This window comes from Eschrichtius robustus, chromosome 1 (assembly GCF_028021215.1).
Source record: "Eschrichtius robustus isolate mEscRob2 chromosome 1, mEscRob2.pri, whole genome shotgun sequence".
Classification (NCBI taxonomy): Eukaryota; Metazoa; Chordata; class Mammalia; order Artiodactyla; family Eschrichtiidae; genus Eschrichtius; species Eschrichtius robustus.
This window is the reverse complement of record NC_090824.1, coordinates 45,812,625-45,826,719: the sequence shown is the minus strand read 5'-3', so window position 1 is coordinate 45,826,719 and position 14,095 is coordinate 45,812,625. Positions and strand designations below refer to the sequence as shown.

The window sequence follows — 14,095 nt, the reverse complement described above, 5'->3', positions numbered from 1 at the left end:
AAATTCTACAGCAATGGCCTAGGGTGCAACTGTACTAGCTTTCTTCCCTTTACCTGTCTGGACCCTATGGTAATGGGTTCTCAACCCTTGAAATACAGACTTACACTTAATCTCCTTGGCTCCAGCCCCACGTCTCACTCCTGCCCTGATCGGAAGCCTCTCTCATGTTCCACAGGGCAGGCTGTGCCCTCCTGGGCCATAGCCCCTCCTTATATATTCTCCCTTGTTACTTACTCAACAGGTGGTCCTCGGACCAGAACAGCCTCAGCGGCATCACCTGGGAGCTTTTTAGAGATGCAGCACCTCATGCCCCACCCTAGACTTATTGAACCATAATCTGCAGTTTAATGAGATCGCTTGGTGATTAGTAGGCCAGTTAAGAAAACAGCTGGCCTAGGTTATAATTTCCCTGCCTTGCTTCATTGGGCATTCCTCTCTTTTCGTCCTCCTAAATTTACTGAATTCTGTCATGCATGGATATCCCTCATCCCTTTCACTTCATCATTGATTTTGTGGATTTATTTACTTTCTGTTTTCATTTCTTTTCCATTGTTTTGTGGGATTTCTGGAGGCAAAGGGAAAAAATTTTGCATGGTCAGTAATTCAGCAAGCAGTTTGACAGTTTTCAGACACAGGTCTTAAAACACTAGAGTGTTTAGACTAAACACTAGAGTAATAGAAAGTGTTGCTATGCCCTGTTTTTGTTTTGTTTTGTTGGCTCAGTTGTGTTTCATAGCTGTTCTCTCAGTAAGAACACAGATGTGAGAGGGGATGATAGATGTTTATGATCTTGATGGAACAGTTCCTCATGTGAGTCTCCTGATGCCCTTTGGTTGCCTGACTGAGCAAGGGCTTGTGTGCCTGTGGGTAGAAAATCAAACTCTGACAGCAGGTGTTTGCAGCAAAGTAAGGGTTTACTGGAGGGCGCCAAGCAAGGGAGTGGGAGACAAGCCTCAGATCCACTGCCACTTGGTCTTTTTTTTTTTTTTGGGGGGGGCTGTGCTGGGTCTTCGTTTCTGTGCGAGGGCTTTCTCTAGTTGCGGCAAGCGGGGGCCACTCTTCATCGCGGTGCGCGGGCCTCTCACTAACGCGGCCTCTCTTGTTGCGGAGCACAGGCTCCAGACGCGCAGGCTCAGTAGTTGTGGCTCACGGGCCTAGTTGCTCCGCGGCATGTGGGATCTTCCCAGACCAGGGTTTGAACCCGTGTCCCCTGCATTGGCAGGCAGATTCTCAACCACTGCGCCACCAGGGAAGCCCTCCATTTTTAAAAAATTGAAGTATAGTTAATTTACAATGTTGTGTCAGTTTCAAGTGTACAGCAAAGTGATTCAGTTATACATATATATATTCTTTTTCAGATTCTTTTCCATTATAGGTTATTACAAGATAGTATAGTACCCTGTGCTATACAGTAGGTCCTTGTTTTTTACCTATTTTATATTACAGTAGTGTGTATATGTTACAGTAGTGTGTATATGTTAATCCCAAACTCCTAATTTATCCCACCCTCCTTCTATCCCCTTTGGTAACCAGAGGTTATTTTTCTTTGTCTGTTGAGTCTATTTCTGTTTTGTAAATAAGTTCATTTGTATCATTTTTTAAGATTCCACATATAAGTGACATCATATGATATTTGTCTTTCTCTGTCTTGTGACATTTTTTTTTTTTTTGGCTGCACCACGTGGCATGTGGGATCCCAGTTCCCCAACCAGGGATCGAACCTGCACCCCCTGCATTGGAAGCATAGAGTCTTAACCACTGGACCCCCAGGGAAGTCCCTGTGACATTTCTTAATCGTAGTTTCAAGAGTCTGGATGCCTACAGTTTATGAGTCTCTGGTCTGATGGTCCAATGGCCCTGGTGATCTGTTAGCTCATCCTGCCCTAGAGAAAACAACCTGTATGTTAGTGATAAGTAATTGACAATAGCAACTTTAGCACATTAACAATGTTATTGACAACAGCAATTTTAGTCCTCTGACTCTGGTTGATTAGTCTTCAGTATGCACAGGATTGAGGTCAGAGGGGACAAGACAGGGAATAAAGTTTTGTACAGAGAGGTTAACCATAAACTCTTCAGGGGAGCTCGGTTTTAGGGGGACCTGGTTTCAGTTGATTACTTTACACCTGAAAAACTCAGAGACATTGCTGCCTGTAAGACTGGTGGCCACCATTTTGCCAGAAGATATCAGCATTAAAAAAGCAAATTGGAAATTACAATAAAGACAAAGGGAATGGAACAGCTTAGCAGAGTTGTGCAAAGCCGTGTTTCTTTGTTGTTCTGGGTGTATTTGTATTTTTAGCATCACAACTGCTACTGTACATTTGTCCCAGCCAGTCATCCAAGTATTTGTGGAAATTAACTGCAATGTTATGAATGTTTCACAGATGGATGAACCAAAACTGATGAGAAAACAAACTGGTTCTGATCTTTTCACCATTTGGGGAATCTGAGTTTTATCTGGCTGAAATAAATGTTTTCAATCAGAAACTGTATCATGAAGGATATTTTTTTCCTGCCAAAAATGGAATACCCAACTAAAAGTGGCCTGGACTGGTGGGTCTCAAAATTGGCTGCACATTGGAATCACCTGGGAAACCTGACTCCTACATGGTGAAATCTGATTTCATTGGTCTGGGGTATGACCTGGGCCTTGAGAGGGATTCTCAAGTGCAGTCAAGGTTGAGAACCACCTGCTTAAACAATTCAGACACATTGTTTCGCTTAACCAGAGTCCTGGAGATGGCATTGTAGGCATGGCTGGGAGACTCAATAATGTTATCAAGGACCCAGGCTCTTCCCGACTTTCTCCTTAGTCATTCTCAGCATGTTGTCAGTGTCTGCCCTTCCAGACACAGATGGCTGCTGTCGCTCTGAGCATAAAGTGTTCAAACACAGCAGGGAAAACGAAACCACCTCCTCCTCTTTCTTTGTCAGCGAGGAAGACTTTCTAAGAAGCTCCCCACCGCCACCCACCCCAGGAGATTTCTCATTTCTTTGGTTAAAACACAGCCACCCAAAGACCAACTGCTGGCAAAGAATGGCTTACATCAATTGTCGCTGTTACAAAACAAAATGAGGGTGCCATTAAACTAAGTAAAAAGAGGGAAAGGCTGTTAGGTAGGCAACCAACAGTGTCTCTGTAGCCTTGTTATCCAAAGCAAATTAGCCATACTGTATAGCCGATTGTGTTAGTTGGGTACCTAGGCTAACTTTATTGGACTTATGAACAAATTGGACTTACAAACATGCTCTAGGAATGGAACTCGTTCATATGTAGGGAACTTGTTCATATGTTAATGATGTAATTCATCATTAACCCGTGGAATACCATCAAGCTCCACTGAACCTGATACTAGTTTTTAAATTTTCTTTTGGAGCAGTTCTAACTATTTGTAAGAAGTAATCTTTTTTTTTTTTTTAATTTATTTATTTATTTATTTTTGGCTGCATTGGGTCTTCATTGCTGCGTGATTACCATATGGGCCACTGACACTTTTATAAATCTAAGATACATTAGGGGATTTTACTGATCTCATTTTTCTTATTTCAGGTTTTGCTATTTCATCATTTAAGAAATTCTTTTTTTTTTTTTATAAATTTATTTATTTATTTATTTTTGGCTGTGTTGGGTCTTCGCCACTGCGCGCAGACTTTCTCTAGTTGCGGCGAGCGGGGGCTACTCTTCGTTGCGGTGCACGGGCTTCTCATTGCGGTGGCTTCTCTTGTTGCGGAGCACGGGCTCTAGGTATGTGGGCTTCAGTAGTTGTGGCACGTGGGCTCAGTAGTTGTGGCACGCGGGCTCTAGAGCACAGGATGAGTAGTTGTGGCGCACGGGCTTAGTTGCTCCGCGGCACGTGGGATCTTCCTGGACCAGGGCTCGAACCCATGTCCCCTGCGTTGGCAGGCGCATTCTTAACCACTGCACCACCAGGGAAGCCCTAAGAAATTCTTTTATCATACACTTCAATTTTCCCAGCTATATTTAAAAAAGGAATTAAATTATAAGAAAATGGAAAAATGATGGAATCACCTAAAAGGATGATGCAATGTTTAAAAAAATGTTATCCTGCAGTTTTCTTATTATAATGCCCAAAGTATTGCCTCATTTTCAAGAAGGAAAAAAAGAAGACTGGAGGGATTATCTTTATAGGTTGCTTTACGATTGCATAGAACAAGTTGAGAATTCAGAATTTTTCATTTTCCATCTGTAGTGGCAAAGAAAAGGAAACTGACAGGGGAAGATGTTTCAAAGTTATTAGATGAATCAGAAGATAAATGCAAGGAGACAAATAGCAGCACTCTAGACTCTATTAATGATGGTGGAATTGGTCATATAAATGAAATGTCAGGTTATGAGTTTTCAGATGAAGTTATCGTAGATGAATTTTTCTCAAACTCAAGAATTAATGTGACCTATATATTCCTAAGGACACAAAAGCAATGTGGTATTTTCATCCAGTTAGTCATTTGACAGGAAGCATGTCATCATGCAATATTTTGTGACAAGAACTTGTACCATCTTGTTTTGCCAAAATGATGTATGATGATATTCTTTAATCTTTTTTATTGTTTGTGCACCGGTGTTTTGAGTTGAAGAGGTTTGCTATGTTTTAATTCTTGTGAACATTCCTAATAAAGTTTTCTTCTTACTATCCCTTTATTCTTCTGCAAATTAATCATAAAATGACTTCAAAAATATAATGAATATTTTTCTTGGTATATTGACAAAGAACATTCAGATTTCTCAGTTGTGAGCTCAAAATCCTTTATCAGTGTTGACAAGAGAAACATACTGATTATCTTGTTTAGGAGAGGCACTGTGCCAGGTTCTGACAATACAAAGAAACCCAGGTCTGCTCTTAAAGAGCTTATAACCCTGTTGGGGGTCAGGAATATAAATTCTCTTCCATTAGCTACAAATGCCTCATTAGGGTTTTTCATTTCCAGTTGCAGGATATCCTCAGATATCCCCTCCCAGTGTTAATATCTTACAGAACGATAGTATAATATCAAAACCAAGAAATTGACACTGAAATAATCTGTACAATTTATTCAGATTTTACCAGTACAGACTTACTTGTGTGTGTTTACCTCTACGCAATTTTATCACATGTAAATCCTTGTGAAACCACCACCATAATCAAGATACTCAATTATACCATCACCACAAGACTTGCTCTATTCACCCCTATATAGCCACATCCCTCCTTTCCCCATCTTTAACTCTGGCAACCACTAATACATTTTCCATCTCTGTATTATTTCATGAATGTTATATAAATGGAATCATGCAGTGGAATGGAATCAAAACATCCTTTTGAGATTGGCCTACTTTCACTCAGCTTAATTTTCTTGAGGTTATTCCAAATTGTTGCTTGTATCCATACTTTGTTCCTTTTCATTGCTGAGTAATATACCATGCATGGTATGAATGTACTATAGATTAACTATTTAGTCATTGAGGGACATTTGGGTAGTTGCCAGTTTGGTGCTATTAAAAATAAAGCTGCTATGAACAATCATGCACAAGTTCTTGTGTGAAAATAAGTTTTCATTTCTCGGGGATAAGTGCTTAAGAGGGCAATTGCTGGTTATATAGTAAGTCCCTTTTAGTTTTGAAAGGAACTGCCAAACTGTTTTCTAGAGTGGCTGTACCATCTTACATTCCCACCAGCAACATGAGTGATCCAGTTTCTCTGCATCCTTACTTGTATTTGGTGTTATCATTATATTTCATTTTAGCTGTTCTGATAGGTTTGTAGTGCAATCTCACTGTAGTTTCAATTTGCATTTCTCTAATAATTAATGCTATTGAACATCTTTTCATGTGTTTGCCTTTTGTATATCCTCTTAGTGAAATGTGTTTGTGTCTTTTCCTAATTTCTAATTGGATTATATGTTTTGTTTTTAATGCTGAGTTTATGAGTTCTTTATATATTCTAGATATGCCCAGCTACTATTTTTAATCAGCTGCTATAACATTTGAGGGAGAAATGATGTCATGAAGAGTCTCTATCTCATTGAAGCACATTAATACTCCTCCCTCTTTAGAAAAACCATCCGTATCAATTCCAATCCAGCTGTTTTCAGAGAGGAACACTGTTTGTGGGGGCCAGTTTCCAACCTTCGGTGAACACTTTATTTGCCACTAATCTGCTCCACACTATTCTTGAAGAATTAGAGTGCCACTCTTCATTCTCCTTTCTCTAGGATTTTTGTTATCAGGGCCACCAAAGCAGCTGAGATAATGTTGACCTGACAATTTTTGTTTGTTTTTCATTTTTTCCTCACTTTTCCACTTTCATTAGATGTATTTCCTCTGCTCATTTGTTTCTCTGCTTTCCCACAACTTTAGCTTTCCCCTGCTGTTGTTATGACACTTGCTTCTACATCCCTGTGCAGCTCAGTTCCTCAGATTAAACAATTCTGCTTCTGTGTCCAAATTCCAAATATCAGGGAGAGAGATGGGATCACTGAATACTGGGGTCAGTCGTGCAATTCTGGTGCAGTGTGGCCTGTGGAAGTGATAGCAAGTGATATGTGACTATCCTGGGATGGTTCTCTGAGAAGGAGGTCTGAGCAGTAAATAGCTGTCATTTTTATTACAAGGACCATAGGAGTTAGAGAGATTAAGTGGTTCCCAGAGCCACATAGCTCCAGTGGTAGAAGCAGTATATAAAACCTAAGCCTACCGAGTTCCAAAGATTATACTGTATCGACTATGCCAATCACCCCACCAACACAGTTCCTGCCCTTGAAAACCTGGGTCTCTTGGTGAGATCAACAAGCATCTACAATTATTGATATAACAGAGACACATACAATCCGACAGAAAAATATACCCGGAGAAAACAGAAGACAGAGGTCTATTAAATGAAATACAATTTACAACTAAAAGAACAATAGCATTCTTCTCTTTTAAAAAAGTTTGGCAGTAGTTTAAATTTATGCTTATATTATTACCCTCATTATAAAAATACATTAGTGTGTTTATGAGCCCTTGGGTGAAATGGTTCAGTAACATACAAAGTTAATTCCATACAGTGTCAGAAAAAACCAGAATGGCACAAATCGCTTTAAACAAGATACATGCTTTTATGCAAGACACTTTAATTTTGTCCTTTAATCAACATTAACTGACTTTCTGTTAGACCAATGTTGTATTCTTGTGATTAAGTCAATGGGGTAACTATATAGTATCTTTTTTTATACAATGTTGGATCTGGCCTACTAAAATTTTACTTAGGAGTTTTCTTCTATGTTCATGAGTGAGATTTGTTTAAAATTTTCCTTCTTAAAACTAACCTTGTCAGGTTTCAACATCAAGATTATGACAGCTGCTATACTAAATAACTTGTAGATGATTGTAACTTTTACTTGACTGTGATAGAACTTGACTCTTCACCCAGAATTTTAAATATAGACTGATTTTTTTAAATTGGTTATAGACTATTCAGATTTTCTACTTCTCTGAGTCAGTTTTTTTTCTTCCAGTTTTATTGAGACATAACTGATGTACAGTACTGTATAAGTTTAAGGTGTAAAACATAATGATTTGGGACTTCCCTGGTGGCGCAGTGGTTAAGAATCCGCCTGCCAATGCAGGGGACATGGGTTCGAGCCCTGGTCCGGGAAGATCCCACATGCCGTGGAGCAACTAAGCCCGTGCGCCACTACTACCGAGCCTGCACCCTAGAGCCTGCGAGCCACAACTACTGAGCCTGTGTGCCACAACTACTGAAGCCCGCGCACCTAGAGCCTGTTTCCAATTCCAGAATATTTTTGTCACTCCAAAAAGAAACCCTGTACCGATCAGCAGTCAGCTGCCCACCCTTTCCTCTTAACCCCCAGCCCAAGGCAACTACCAATCTACTTTCTGTCTCTATAGATTTGCCTAGTCTGGACATTTCATAGAAATGAAGTCATATAAAATATCATCTTTTGTGACTGGCTTCTTTCACTTAGCATGTTTTCATGGTTTGTCCATGTTGTAACATGTATCAGTACTTCATTTCTTTTTATTGACAAATAATATTCCATTGTATGGACATACCACCTTTTGTTTATCCATTTGTCACTTGATGGACATTTGGGTTGTTTTAACTTTTGGGCTATTATAGATTAAGGGTGCTCTGAACATTCATGTACAAGTTTTTGTGTGGACATGTTTTTATTACACTTGGGTTTATACCTAGTTGTGGAAATGCTGGGTCATTTGATAACTCTGTGTTTAACCTTTTGAAGAACTTCCAAACCACCATCTTACATCCTACCAGTAAAGTCTGAGGGTTCCAATTTCTCCACATCCTCACCAACACTTGTTATTGCCCATCTTTTTCATTATAGCCATCCTAGTGGATGTGAAGTTGTATCTCTTTGTGATTTGATTTGCATTTTCCTGATGCCTAAGGATACTGAGTATCTTTTCATGTGCTGATTGGCCATTTGTATATTGTCTTTGGAGAAATGTTGATATATTTTAACATTTAAGAGTTGTTGATACATTTCAGTTACAAGTTCCTTATCAGGTATATGATTTCCAAAAAACTTTTCCCTTTCTGTGGCTTGTTTTTTGCACTTTCTTGATGGTGTTCTTTGAAGCACAAACATTTTTAATTTTGATGATGTTGACTTCATCTATTTTGCTTGTGCTTCTGGTGCTATACCTAAGAAACCATTACTTAGTCCAAGGTCACAAAGATTTACACCTATGTTTTCTTCTAAAACTTGTAGTTTTAGTTTACATTTGTGTCTTGATACATCTGGGATTTTTTTATATGGTGTGAGAGAGGGGTCCAACTTCATTCTTTTGCATGTTTCCAGTTGTCCCAGCACCGTTTGTGGAAAAAGACTATCCTTTCCCCCATTTACTTGCCCTGGCACCTTGTCAAAAATCAACTGACTGTAAGTGTGAGAGTTTATTCCTGGACTCTCCATTCCACTGATCTGTAGGTCTATTCTCATGCCAGTACCACACTCTCTTGATTAATATAGCTTTGTAGTTAAGTTTTTAAATTGGGAAGTATGAATCCTCTAGCTTGTTCTTTTTCAATATTATTTTGGCTATTCCAAGTCCCTTGATTTTCTAGATGAACATTTGGATTAGCTTGTCATTTTCTACAAAGAAGCCAGCTGGGGTTTTGATAGGATAGCACTGAATCTGTAGATCAGTTTGGGGGGGTATTGCCATCTTAACACTAGTAAGTCTTCTGCTCCCTAAACACAGGATCTTTCCATTTATTTGTGTCTTTTATGTCTTTCAACAATGTTTTGTAGTTCAGAGAATAAGTTTTGCACTTGTTAAATTTATTCCTAAGTATTTTAGTCTTTTTTGTAGAAACCTGTTCATTTCATCGGAATTTTCCAACTTACTGTCAGAAAGCTGTTTAAAAGTCTTGAATTAGTCAGTGTTCAACTGGAGAAACAGAACCAGTAGGATATATATATTGATTTATTGCAAGAAATTGACTCACATGATTATGGAGGCTGGAAGGCAGGTCTGAAATCCCAAACCATAGGGGAGACCTTCAGGAAAGGCAGGCTGAAAAATCTCAAGGCATGAGTGGAAGCTGCAATCTACCGGTGTCGTATCTTCTTCTCCCTCAGGGAAGTATCAGTTCCTCTCTTAAGGCCTTTCAACTGATTGAGGTGGGACCATGCAGACTATCTAGGATAATCTCTTACTTAAAGTCAACTGATTATGAACTTTAAAACAATCTATAAAACTACCTTCATAGCAACACATAGGTTAGTGTTTGATTGAATAACAACTGTAGCCTAGCCAGTTGACACATAAAACTGACCATCATAAGCCTCTTACCTTTAAAAAATCTGTACTGTTTTTGTAGTTAATAATTTCCTTTTCATTCCTAATATTACTTATTCATGCTTTTCTCTTTGTATCATGATTAATCTTGTCAGATATTTTTCTTATTTATCAGTCTTTCAAAGAACCAACTTTTGGCTTTCTGATTCCATCATGTTTACTTTCTACTCCATAGGTTTTTGCCGTTTATGACACAGCTCCAGAGCAGGTAGAAATTGGTGTCAATTACAGGAACACTACAAGCAAAAGGCCACACTTTAAACTGCAGGCTTGAGTTTTTTCCTTTTCGCTTCTACTTAGCATGAATTTGGACTGCACACCTATGTAAAAAAACAAAAAACCACATATACAGAAAAAAGCCTAATGACATACACAAAAATGTTAACAGTGGTTATCTCTGGATATTAGGATTAGGGATGATGTTCTTCCTCACGCTTTCCTGTATTAAAAAGTATATACTTCTAATAATTAAATACAATTCCATATTCTTTTTTTTTTAAATATTTTATTTATTTTTGGCTGCATTGGGTCTTCATCGTTGGGTCTTTGTTGCTGCATGCAGGCTTCCTCTAGCTGTGGCGAGCGGGGGCTACTCTTTGATGTGGTGCACGGGCTTCTCATTGCAGTGGCTTCTCTTGCTGCGGAGCACTGGCTCTAGGTGCACAGGTTTCAGTAGCTGTAGCACGCGAGCTCAGTAGTTGTGGCTCACGGGCTCTAGAGTGCAGGCTCAGTAGTTGTGGTGCAAGGGCTTAGCTGGCTCCACAGCATGTGGGATCTTCCCAGACCAGGGCTTGAACCTGTGCCCCCTTCATTGGCAGGCGGATTCTTAACCACTGAACCACCAGGGAAGTCCCAATTCAACGTTCTTGATTGATCCTAGATTTGGGGGGAAAAAGGCTAAAAAGGGCACTTTGGGGGAAATTTTTTTTTTAAATATTTATTTATTTATTTATTTGGCTGTGCCAGGTTTTAGTTGCAGCATGTGAACTCCTAGTTGCAGCATGTGGGATCCAGTTCCCCAACCAGGCATTGAACTCAGGACTCCTGCATTGGGAGCGTGCAGTCTTGCCCACTGGACCACCAGGGAAGTCCCAAAGATTTTTTTTTCTTAAAAGAAGTTTAATATTATATAGAAAAGGAATAAGTATGATATTTCTTGGTTTCAAAGTTCTGATTTGTAAGTTAAACCAGGTCAATACAAAAACCTTCCTTCAACCAAACAAAAGTAGGAGATTAAAAAAACCTTTTGCAGGGACTTCCCTGGTGGTCCAGTGGTTAAGACTCCACACTTCCACTCCAGGGGGTATGGGTTCGATCCCTGGTTGGGGAACTAAGATCCTGCATGCCGCATGGCGAGGCCAAAGGAACAAAAGAAAGAAAAAACCTTTTGCAAATCCTTGGTGTTATCAGGTTCCTATGGATCTGAAATATAACACTCAAGGATTATATCCTTAAGTATTATATACTGTGGTAGTAAGTAAGTTGAGGAAGTAAAAACAAAATAAATGTCAATAAACATGCTTTCCAAAGTAATATAAATAAACTTTTACTTCAGGATCTTGAAATCAAAATTAATTCATACATAATTAATTCAGAATCAAACCTAATGACAAAGCAAGATGAACCAGCCAACAGCATAGTAACAATAGCTGATATGTATATAAAACATTACTATGTGCCAGGTAAGTGCTTTTACCTCATTTAATTCTCATAACAAGCCTCTAAAGTAGTTACTATTAATATACCCATTTTACAGATGAGTGGACAAAGGCTAGAACTTGCCCAAGGTTATTTAGCTGGTAGTATTGCAGTGGTCCTTTGAGCCCAGGTAGTCTGGCTTTGAAATCTGTGCTCCTAACCTCTATGCTACAATGTTTCTCAATACCAGCTACTAACTAAACAATCAGAAATGTATTCCTTCCCAACCTTAATCATCATGAGACAAGGAATATCCTTTGGCTCCTACACATCTAAATTTTCAACATATTTTGTTCCTTCCAACCTATAAAACTACCCTCGATTTTGAGCCACCTGACTTTACTACTATCCCCCTACCCCAACCCCACCCCTTGTACTTTGCCCTCATTAAGTGGCTGCATTTGTATTAAGTTCTGCTTAGAATACTAACCAAAAAATGTATGAACTACTTAATTAAATCTTGTTTGTTCAAAATAAAAGAGGAGTTAAACACTTCCCATTACTCTTCAACCACTCTCTTATCAAGGCTTCAAAGACTTGCTCAGAAAAGCACTGCTGATGCTGATAACCAGAGTAGCTTACCAGGAGCACATTATGCGCTGGGCTGCAATGCTATCAAAACAGTATCTTCAATTCTCTTCTGTATGTATACTGTGTAATAGGATGGGGGGTGGTAGAAATTACGGTAATAAATATACAATATATTTTCTACAAACACTTCCATTCATGGAAATACAATGTGAAGGCCATATCAAGGTAAATATGTAAATATGGAAATGTGAAAGTTTTATTAAAAAAAAAAAAAAAGGCTACACAAATAATTAAAAGTAATATATGAAGAAACTGCCAAAACAAACAAAAGGTCTTCATCTACAAAATTATTTACATGTTTAGGGCCCATATTAAAAAAAATACATGGTCCCCTGGGCCCAGTACAGACATAGAGAGCAGTCTATGGTAACACACTTGGGAAGAGGACTTCTGTAGTACTTCCCAGTACATGACATGAACCAAACAAGGAAAACCCTACAAGGTACTTCAATGCTCAGAGGTTTTAAGACCTTGGCTTTGATGATGTTGAAGGTAAGAAACAAAATCAAATCAGCTTCCAATGGGACACGACAGTGGCCTCCAGTCAGTGACCATGACCACAATGCTTCTGAATGGCCCTCCATTTGGGGACAGAGCAATCTGAAGAGATGATAGTTTTTACAGATGCCTTGCTACCTACACCAATATAATTACTACATTATCTTATAAAGACAAACAGCAGTCTTTAAACTCTTTTAAAAATATATAAAGAGTTTCCTAAAGATTTTTTTAAAAGGTCTAGATTCATCAAAGATGAGTAAAAAATCCATTACTTTCCTAAGTTCACTTCCTTACTCTATTCCTGATTAAATGCAAAAGCTGACAGTTTCTGATTCGTAGAAAGATCTAAAGGTTTTTGCTTTTTAGGCAAATTCAGATTCTCCTTCGTTCTTTCTTTCTGGTTTTCAGTTTCGTGACTATCATCGACCACACGTTTTCGTTTCTTTTCTTCAGCTCCATCACTTGCAGTTCCTCCTTTGGCCTTGGCAGCCCATGCCTTTATAAAAATATTGCAGGAGAAAAGTTTTTAGGCACTAACAAAGAAATAGGAAGGACATGATTTTGTTACTTTTGCAGGCAACATTCCTTTACGTAGAGCAGCATAATTAGCACTTGAATTGTTAAACTAATCATTAAGGGTTCTCGTTTTTTTTTTTTTTTTTAAACTAATCTCTTACTACTTAATTGCAGGGCACCTTAAAAAATTTACATTCTACCTCTATAACATTTCAATCTAAACTCTGCTTGTATTTAACCATATTAAGTGCAAAACACTATAACTGCAGGTACTTTTTTAAAAAGAAAACCTTTTAAGATTATTATAGATTTCCATGCAGTTGTAGGAAATAATACAGAAAGCCACCGTGTTCCCTTTACTCAGTTTCCCTCAATGGTTGCATCTTGCAAAACTGTAGTGCGCTATTACAACTAGGATATTGACATTGATAAAATCCCCTTTTTTATTTCTACTTGTTTGTGTGTGTGTGTGTGTGTGTGTATAATTCTATTGTAGGCTGTGTATTTACCACCGCATTCAGGATACAGAACAGTAGTTCCATAAGCATGAGGATCCCACATGTTGCCCCACCCCACTCCTCTCCCAGGCCCTAACCCCTGGCAATCAGTTCTCTGTTCTTCATCCCCATCACTTTGTCATATCACGAATGTTATATACAGTATACGCTCTTTTGGGATTGGTTTCTACTCACTAAGCAAGAACCTAACAAGCTTCACTCATTTCATTTACCTCTTAAACCTCTTTTAATCTATAACAATTCCTCTTCCTCCTACTTTATTTTCCTTCCTAGTCATTATTGTTGAAAAGGGACCATCTGACCTGTAGTATTTTTCACATTAACAGACGGGATTTAAGAAATGTTTAAGGTTTACACTAAAAATATTGATTACATTTTTAAGTATTCAAAAACACAATCACAACTTTTGCCAAGTCTCTTCCTCTTTTCCTAATATGGTCTT

At 38.6% G+C, this 14,095-nt stretch overlaps 1 protein-coding gene across 1 annotated transcript in view; it reads right to left on the bottom strand.

Moving 5' to 3' along the window:
- Positions 1 to 12,345: 12,345 nt before the first annotated feature.
- Positions 12,346 to 14,095, bottom strand: part of WDHD1 (WD repeat and HMG-box DNA binding protein 1) — a 63,810-nt gene continuing 62,060 nt past the window's right edge. Inside the window, exon 26 of the mRNA XM_068545221.1 lies at positions 12,346 to 13,115. Within this exon, the coding sequence (XP_068401322.1) occupies positions 12,915 to 13,115 (201 nt within the window). The 3' untranslated portion in view covers positions 12,346 to 12,914. The remainder of the gene's footprint in view (positions 13,116 to 14,095) is intronic.